Here is a 9,029-nt window from a genome sequence, read left to right as displayed (position 1 = left end):
CCTCCCCCAGCCCCTGGCAACCACTAATCTACTTTATATCTCTATAGATTTGCCTGTTCTGGACATTTCATATAAATGGGATCATACACTATGTGGCCTTTGCGTCTGGCTTCTTTCAATCAGCATCATGTTTTCAGGGTTCATCCATGCTGTAGCCTGTGTCAGAGCTTCCTTCCTTTTTATGGCTGAGTAATATTCCACTGTATGGATGGATCACTTTTTGTTTATTCATTCATCTATCAATGGACATTTGGGTTGTTTCCACCTTGTGGTGATTGTGACTAGCGCTGCTATGAATGCACATGTACAAGGATTTGTCTGAACCCTTGTTTTCAATTCTTTTGAGCCTCCTTAAATTTTGTACCTGCACCCTAGTCCTGGCCTTGAAGATTAGGCCTAGAGGTCTAGTTTCTAATTCTCCTGACCAGTCCACCAGGTACTCCTCGCACACAGCCAGCTTGGGTCCTTCCTCCTCAACTCTCTTGCCCACCCTCAAGAGTCCCCAGGGCCTCCCCCATTCCAGAGAGTTCTCAGAAACTGGAGTCTCCAGTGTTTCCCGGGCACTAGCTATATGTCCTGGTGTCCTACGTGACAGGGTTATGAGGTTCCAGCCATCACCACCGCCGTGTGTTCTCACATGAGTGGCCTTGCTTTTCTGGCCTCAGTTTGCCCATCTGTGAGTGGGGTTGTCCTAAGGATTAACTAAAGCCCGAAGTGCCTGGTGTGTGTCTGCAGTACTAGGCATGTGACACGATATTCATTCTGACTTGATCCTCTTCATTGATATTTTCATGCTCACTGAGAGCCTGTGCTTCCTGGGCAACCCCTGTGACAGGTGCCATATGGGAGGAGGAGGTCTGTGCAGCCTCCCAGGGGCTCAGGAAGGAGGTGATCCAAGCCAGTGGGGCACCCAACTCTGTACCTGATCATCAGAATCCTTACCCAAGGTCAGGTTTGGGGACCAGCCTCCCTGCTGGGTGCTGCCACCTCTCTGCCCATGGAGATGGGTCCTGGGGGACTTCAAGCCACTGTGTGGCTGAGCTTCCTCCGCCCCTGAGTCCCTGTGTGGCCCAGGAAGGGACGGGTTGGGAGACTGCTGGGGACATTTGTCCATTTGGGGTTGGGGCAGGGACCAGGCCATCCCCACACCCTGTGAAATGTATATGCATGAAGATTTGTGGGGCATGGGCCCCAGACTTGGCTCTACAAGGGGCACACTCTCTGTCCCCTGACTCCTGCCCTTTCCACCCCCACTCCTTTCACTCTACCCCTCATCCTGGGTCTGCACTTGGCCATGCAACATGTTTGGATATGGCTCAGATGACATGGAAATAGTGACATGGAGTTTATTTTCAGGTTGTGCAGGACGGGGGTGGGGCCAGGGCCTCCAGAGACCCCCTGAGGCTCTGAGTTATCCACTCCAAGCCCTGTCAGTTCCAAGAGTCCCAGAAACTGGCCATCAACCCACCTTTTCCTGCCACCAGGCACCCCGACTGACAGAAGCACAGGTTGACAAGCCTTGAGGACCTGCTATGCACAGGCCCCTGGAATGGCTCACACGGAGTCTCACGGGAGGCTTAGGAAGAGGGACCGCTTCCGTTCCCATTTTACAGACCAGGAAACTGAGACACAGAGCAGTGAAGCCCTCAGCCACAGGCCCACAGCCAGGAGTCTGGGTCCAGGCCTCCAGGTGCGCCCATGGCCCTGGGCTGCTCTGAGCTCCGCACACGCAGGTTTCAAACGCTCACAGCCTGGAAGGAGTCGCAGAGTCTGAGACTTGCACTATCAGCAGCATGGGGGTTACAGGACCCGGGTTCGAATCCTGGCTCTGATGCTCAATACTGGCCGTGGGACCCTTGGTGAGTCACTGCCCCTCTCTGGGCCTCGGTTTCCTCATCTGTAAAATGGACGGAGATGTTTAGAGAAATGTTGCCTGAGCTCTCCCCTCCCCTCCTGCCTATAACAGAATCTTATTCATTCTGGGCAGCTACATTTCCTTGTCTCCTCTGTATTGAAGTGTGACCACATGACTCTGTTCTGGCCAATGGGGTATAAGCAGAAGTGTCCCAAGGCCTCCCAGGAAAACTTCCAAAATCTCCTGAGAAGTCCTGGCCTCTGCCTTTCTCTCTGAGTGAGGAGGTAAAGGTTGGAGCCCTGGCAGCCATTTTGTGCCATGAGGCAACCTTGAGGACACAAGTCAGGGATGCTGTGAACTGAAAGAGAAATCAAGTTATACTGCTACTGTGGTTGAGCCTGGAGCTATCTCTACAAGAGTCCTCTTCCTGCTGCCTGACACTAGGTCTCTATCCTTGATCTTTGGGCTCACACGAGAGTGGAGTCCTTCCCCGAACCCCCTGGCCTGTGGCTCAGGATGCTGCGCATCTCATGCGTGACCTCTTCCCAGTGCCCCTCACTGGCAGACAGTGTCCGGTGCATGCGAGATGCAGGCAGGCTGCCCTCCCGGCCTCCCCCTATGGCTGCAGGTGCTGTGGCAGTAACCATGGATCTGAGGGAGTCCCCAGGTTTGGGGCAGGATGAGTAGGGGGTCCAGTGATGGGTACCCTGCTGGGGCTGAGCCCTGGGGCTGGCCTTGGAGACTTCAGCAGGGCAGACAGGGTCGTCTTCAAAGTGCGGTGGGGACAGCTCATGGAGGCCACGGCGGGTGGCCCGGGCGGCCCGGAGTAGAGTGTGGGTCAGCGCCGCCACCAGGACCAGAGCACCCAAGCCAAGGATGGAGGCAGCTGCTGCACCCGTCTCGATCTCGAAGAGAAGCAGGGCGTAGATGGACAGTGCTGGGGAAGGAAACGGCTCTTATTCAATGTTTGTTCTCCAACCCCTGGGAGAGCTCCCCCAAATGGAGAGCAGTTACAGAAAATTGTACATTATGATAGGCACATAGACTAACTCATCGAACCCTTTCACACCCGACAAATACATCATCATCACATCTGTTTTACTATAAAATGGTAAATTGTGTGTTATGTGTACTTCACCACGATTGAAACAACTCAGATCTCAGGCTTTCTGAATCCCTGTGATTGACCTTGAGTGAATCACAGTCTCTCTCTGGCCTCAGTTTGCTGATCTGAACAACAAGACAGTTGGCGGGGACTTCCCTGGTGGTCCGGTGGGTAAGACTCCGCCCTCCCAATGCAGAGGACCTGGGTTGCACCTCTGGTCAGGGAACTAGATTCCACATGCATCCCACAACTAAGGAGCCGCAACTAAAAATCCCTCATGCCGCAACTAAAAAGATCCCACATGCCGCAACTAAGACCCAGTGCAGCCAAAATAAATAAATAAATTTTAAAAAATAAATCTTAAAAAACAAAAAAGACAGTTGGCGACCTGGCCTTGAGGACCTGTACTGGTTCTCTGTTGCCCTGTCCGATGTCCAGTTGGCACCACCATTCTTTTTGGTGGGAACAGTCCTGTGCATTGTAGGACATTTAGCAGCTTCTATCCACCAGATACCAGTAGTACCCTCCCCCTGCCCTATCGTGACAACCAAAAATGTCTCCAGATGTTGATTGCCAAATGTTCCCTCAGGGGCAGAATCAGCCCCCATTGAGAAGTGCTGGTCCAGTCCCTACCCCTACCCTGGTCACTGGTCTAGAAGGACTGACCCACCACTCTGGCATCAGTGACATGTATGGTCCTAGGCCAATCAGAGCACTGCTTCCCCTGATTATAGTGATTGGTGCATGGCTATCACATGACCCAAGCTCAGCCAATCAGAGTCAGCCCTGGGACCTTTGCTTGGCCTATGAGGAAAGGGTTATTTTCTTTTTTTTTTTAAAGTATTTTTTTTTTAAAATTTATTTATTTATGTATTTATTTTTGGCTGTGTTGTGCCTTCGTTTCTGTGCGAGGGCTTTCTCTAGTTGCGGCAAGTGGGGGCCACTCTTCATCGCGGTGCGCGGGCCTCTCACTATTGCGGCCTCTCTTGTTGCGGAGCACAGGCTCCAGACGCGCAGGCTCAGCAGTTGTGGCTCACGGGCCCAGTTGCTACGTGGCATGTGGGATCTTCCCAGGCCAGGGCTTGAACCCGTGTCCCCTGCATTAGCAGGCAGACTCTCAACCACTGCGCCACCAGGGAAGCCCGACAGGGTTATTTTCTAACTGCAGCCATTAGGGAATTGGTAGGAGAGAAGCCCAGAGCTGATGGAGGACTTCTTGGCACTTTGTGGGCTGTTTTAATGCTTTCTCCAGCTCTGTACTCTTGCTTTTGAAGATGCCACAATGCATCATGTCTGACATATTAAGGCGAGGCCAAGGACTTTTTTTGCTCTAAAAATTTTTTTTTTTAATATTTTTATTTATGTATTTATTTGGCTGTGCTGGGTCTTAGTTGCCGCATGTGAAGTCTTAGTTGCAGCATGTGGGATCTAGTTCCCTGATCAGGGATCGAACCCAGGCCCCCTGCATTGGGAGCACGGAGTCTTAGCCACTGGACCACCAGGGAAGTCCCTGCTCTAAACATTTTTGAAAGATCTTTATAACTATTATTTTGGCTCTGGTTAGCAATGAATGAATGATTGGCTGGACATGCTCAGGAATTCTTGCTGAGTGAGGTCACCTATCCTCAAAAAGAATCTAAATGGGAGCTGAACAAATTCTTAATTTAATGCTTAATGAGGCTGACATAGTTACCTTTTATTGCCCTTTGTGAGTTTTCTTGTATTTTAGAATAAGAATATTTTATTCTCCAAGTCTCCAACATTTTTGTTGGCTTATGAAAAGGCTTGAGATCATAGGTATTGTGTTGAAAGCGCCTACAGAGACAGGCATCTTTCTCAGGGCACGGCAGGTGATGAGGTGAAGTGAGAAGCATTTCTGAAGACCTCATTTGAGTGCCTGGATCCAGCCACACCTGAGGCCAGTAACCCCTGATCTTTTCAGATACACGAGTCACTCCATCCACTCTCCTTTTTAAAAAACCCACATCCAGAGCATTTTTGTTTGTTTGTTTGTTTTGTTTGTTTTTGGCCACGTGACACGTGGGATCTTAGTTCTTAGTTCCCTGACCAGGGATGAACCCACGCCCCCTGCAGTGGAAGCGCAGAGTCTTAACCTTTGGATCGCCAGGGAAGTTCCACACTTAATAAAATCCAGAGCATTTTATGAAGTCAAACAACAAGAGTTATGCAGAGTTCGCTGCACTGTACATACAAATTCCCACAATGAACCCTAGGCTCATATCTCATAAATAAATCTTTTAAATATATCTTGTAAACTTATCTTTCTCTATTGTGGTACTAAGGAAAAATAGTAATAGCAAATCCCTTGTTTTTCAGTCAGCTGATTTTTTTTTCTTCCAGTGAAACAGGTTGTTTATAGGGCTGCCAAGGATCTATGTATGATTCAGCGCTGAGTCTCCAGCACCAGCAACATATTTTTCAAGATTAGAACAAAATACAAGATGTCAGGAGTCTCTTTAAGAAAGGTGATGATTTGATTCCTTTACCAGCATGTGCGGGTGAAAGAATGTTGATCAAAGAAAAGTTATAAGTCGGGGAAGGAAAGACAGTGTAGTGTGTCCTTCTGGCACTCAGGTTATTAGTTTTTACTCTGCTTCATGTTTTGGGATTTAAAATTGCATATCTGGTTTATGAAGCGTATTTTTTTCCTTAAGCCCTTCTTGAGCTGGATTCAGATATTTGTGACCAAAACAGTTTTTGCTAAGGCCAACCTATGAAACACTATCTCCAGAAACCACCAAGGACTTGGAAACTTTTGCTCAAACCAAATGTAGAAAGCTGATGAATCAGAAGTGTGATGAAGACAACTGCCATTTATGGAATCCCCACTGGGATCAGATGCCAGCCATGGGCTAAAGTGTCAGAGCCAAGAGTGAAACAGGCAGGCTGCCTCTGGAGCTGACCCCAGTTGTGGGGCTATTACCCCTGGTCACCCCAACCCAGGGCCCTACACCCCATGTTCTATCCTGAGCACATACCTGCTAAGTAGACGGAGACCCCACAACAGAAGAGGCCGAGGGCCACATGTCTGAGGAGGCGGCAGTCATAGAGAAACCAGTCAGACCTGGCAGGGAGGGGGGCAGGAAGAAAATAGGCTCAGGAGGCAGAGCTGGTGGAATAAGGCTGGGGAGGAGAGGTAGGGGGAGTGGTCCAGCTTTGGGGAACTGGAGATCTATGTGAGGACCTAGCCATCCACTCATCTATCCCCCCACTCATTCATCCTTTACCATCCATCCATCCCCATCGATTATTCAACCATACAGCCATCCATCCATTTAACCATGCTTTGTTCATCCATCCACCCATTTATTTAAACATCCGTCATTATCCATTCATCCATTTGTCATCTGCCATCCATCCATCCATCCATCCATCCATCCATCCCCCCCACCCATCCATCCATCATCTATCTCCCAGTCACCATCCATCGAGCAAACCAACCATCTGTCCATTCATCCATCCACAGTCACTATCCATTCCATTCCCCTCCCCCGAAACCCATCCATATACATCAGTCCATTCGAACATCCAACACTAATGAAGCAGCTATTGTGTACGGACACTTGCTAAACATCTGACCTCCATTATTTTACAGACCATAAGCTTATTTGGGGGTGAGAAAACTGAGGCTAATTTGTTATCAGTGACAATAGAAACAGAGATTCCCAAGAGCTGACATGGATTGAGGACTCAGTTTTGAGCCCAGCCCCATGCTAAGTGCTTCCGCTGTGTGCATGCCCTTCTCCAGTCCTGTGAGATCAGGAAAAGGAAGCTCTGAGAGCTTCCATCATCACTCACCTCCCACCAATACCATGGAAATGGCCTCCTTCCTGGTCTGCCTTCCAACTCCCCTCCTGACCCCTTTTCTGCACAGTGGCCAGAGTGGGTTCTTTCAAACTTAAGTCAGATCACATCCCTCCTGGCTCACAACTCTCTCAGTCAGAGTAAGCCCAAGGTCTTCACCACAGCACAGGAAGCGCTATATAATCCAGTACCTCTTGGACTTCCTTGGTGGTCCAGTGGTTAAGACTCTGTGCTTCCACTGCAGGGGGGGCAAGTTCAATCCCTGGTTGGGGAACTAAGAGCACGCATGCCACAGGATGAGGAAAAAAAAACAAAATCCAGTACCTCTCACTTCCTGGCCCTCATCTTCCTTATGTACCCTCCAGCCACACCAATCACCTCTATCACCTTCTAACACATTCCTGCTCCAGGGCCTTTGCACATGCTGTTCCCTCTGCCTGGATCACAGTCCCCCAGATCTTCTGCCTCCTTTCCTCCTTCAAGTCTCAACACAGGCCTCCCCTGATGGTCCCATCTCATTCCCCACCCTGTCCTCCTGCACCACATCACCCCATTTTCATCCATTTCTGGCATTCATCATCATTTGACATTACTGATCTGTTTTGTATCTTCATTATCTGTGTCCCCATGAAGGTGGGTCCAGGTCCTCCTGGTTCCTGCTGGGTCGCCAATACCCAATGCTGGGCTCAGCCCCCGGCAGGTGCCCAACACATATTTGTCAACTGGCAGAACGCATGCTTTTCAGCACCCCTTGAACTATCAGATGGAGGGTGCACAGTTTGGATGGGATCAAATGGTGGAATTTCCCCTCCGCTCAAATCCATGGAATCCTGGACAGGGATCCCAGCTCCCCTCCCCCAGCGTCCTGGAAGGAAACACTCAGATATGGGACAGCCAAGTCCTTGGCTCAAGGAAGGTTCCTCACTCCACATGCACCCCCCGGCCACCCTGTCCAGTGCCCATATCTCCGAGCTCAGGTGCCTGACAAGGAACCCCACCCAGGGCCAGGGCACATGTTCTGGCTCTACCAGATTCAAGTTCAAATCCAGCCCACCCCCTTCCAATCCTGGCAGCCTAGAGAGAGCAGACTCTTTTTAACACACTGTTAAAAAGGGAGATAATAACAGCACCAGCCACCCAGGGGGCTTCACTGTGTTAATCCACATTAAGTGGGGGGAACCTAGAGCTTAGGGTTCCATAAATGACAAACACTATCAACACTGGGGCTAACTGACCCCAGGCCCTCTCTGAGCCTGTTTCCACATCTTTGAAAAGGGTGTCCCAGCTGTAGTTGTACCTGCTGTAAATTTTCAACAAATATAGGATGGAGGGAGGGATGGATGGAGAGAAGGAGAGAGAGAGAGGGAGGGAGGGATGGAAGAAAGGAGGAAGGGAAAGATGGATGGAGGGGGTGAGGAAGGAAAGCTCTCCCCCAACCTGAGGCCCAGAGAAGGGCAGCGGCTCCCCCGGGCTTGTCCAGCCCCCAGCCGCGTAGAGGGGCCGGTCCTCCTACCTGCCGGGGCCCGGTGCCCGCGCCATCTCGGCGCCCAGGTGGCCGCAGAGCGCGGCGAGAAGCAGGCAGGTGAGACCCAGCACCAGGGCGAGCGCGGCGAGCGCGGCTGCCAGCGGCAGCAGCGCTCCGGCCGCGTCCTCCGGCAGCCCAGGGCCGGCGCCCAGCTCCGGGCCCAGCCCGTCGATTCGCGGTCCTCGAAGTTCCGCGCGGCCCGCCTGCAGCTGGAACAGCAGCTGCGCGCCCAGCGCCGCCAGCACGGCCGCGGGGATGCCCAAAAGGATCATCGCGGCCAGCACCCGGCCGCCGTACGACCTGGCCATGGAGGGGTCCTGCGGGCCTAGGGGACAGTTGAGGAATCAAAGAGATTTTAGGGGGCAGGGGAGTTGAGGGGCGTCCGAGGGCCCTCGGCGGTCCAGAGGGGGTGGGGTCGCAGGGGGGTTGTTTCTGAATATTGTCGGGGCCGCAGAGGGCTCGGGATGCCAGTCGCGGTGAGGACGAGAAAGCTCTGGGAAAACTTGAGACAGAGTCTTTTCTTTCTCTGTGAGCGACAGCTCTTGGCCTCAGAGTTCTGGAGGGGCGTGGCCGGCGCGGGGCGGGGCGAAGAAGGGGCGGAGGCGGTCCCACGTGGGATAAGGGTGCAGTGGCGGGATCCAGAGAGCCTCACAAATCCATAAACTCATTCAAGTACCCCCATTTTCCCCTCCCGCTGCCCCAAGCACCTGTTTCATTGC

At 51.7% G+C, this 9,029-nt stretch overlaps 1 protein-coding gene across 2 annotated transcripts; it reads right to left on the bottom strand.

Annotated features, from left to right (window-relative positions):
• Positions 1 to 1,332: 1,332 nt before the first annotated feature.
• On the bottom strand, positions 1,333 to 8,812 carry TMEM221 (transmembrane protein 221). Of its 2 annotated transcripts, XM_059919757.1 has the most exons (4): positions 8,299 to 8,812; positions 5,960 to 6,045; positions 2,562 to 2,792; positions 1,333 to 1,897 (listed from the first exon to the last, which is right to left on the bottom strand). In XM_059919757.1, exons 1-4 carry the CDS (start codon positions 8,616 to 8,618, stop codon positions 1,836 to 1,838), a joined length of 699 nt encoding a protein of 232 aa, XP_059775740.1. In that variant the 5' UTR covers positions 8,619 to 8,812; the 3' UTR covers positions 1,333 to 1,835. The 2 variants fall into 2 exon arrangements, with proteins under 2 accessions (XP_059775740.1, XP_059775739.1); XM_059919756.1 differs by lacking the exon at positions 1,333 to 1,897 and having other exon boundaries at positions 2,212 to 2,792.
• Between the last annotated feature and the right edge of the window lie 217 nt (positions 8,813 to 9,029).

Source organism: Balaenoptera ricei, chromosome 3 (genome assembly GCF_028023285.1).
Source record: "Balaenoptera ricei isolate mBalRic1 chromosome 3, mBalRic1.hap2, whole genome shotgun sequence".
Taxonomy (NCBI): domain Eukaryota; kingdom Metazoa; phylum Chordata; class Mammalia; order Artiodactyla; family Balaenopteridae; genus Balaenoptera; species Balaenoptera ricei.
The sequence above is the reverse complement of the archived record's forward strand: the minus strand, read 5'-3'. Positions and strand labels throughout refer to the sequence as shown.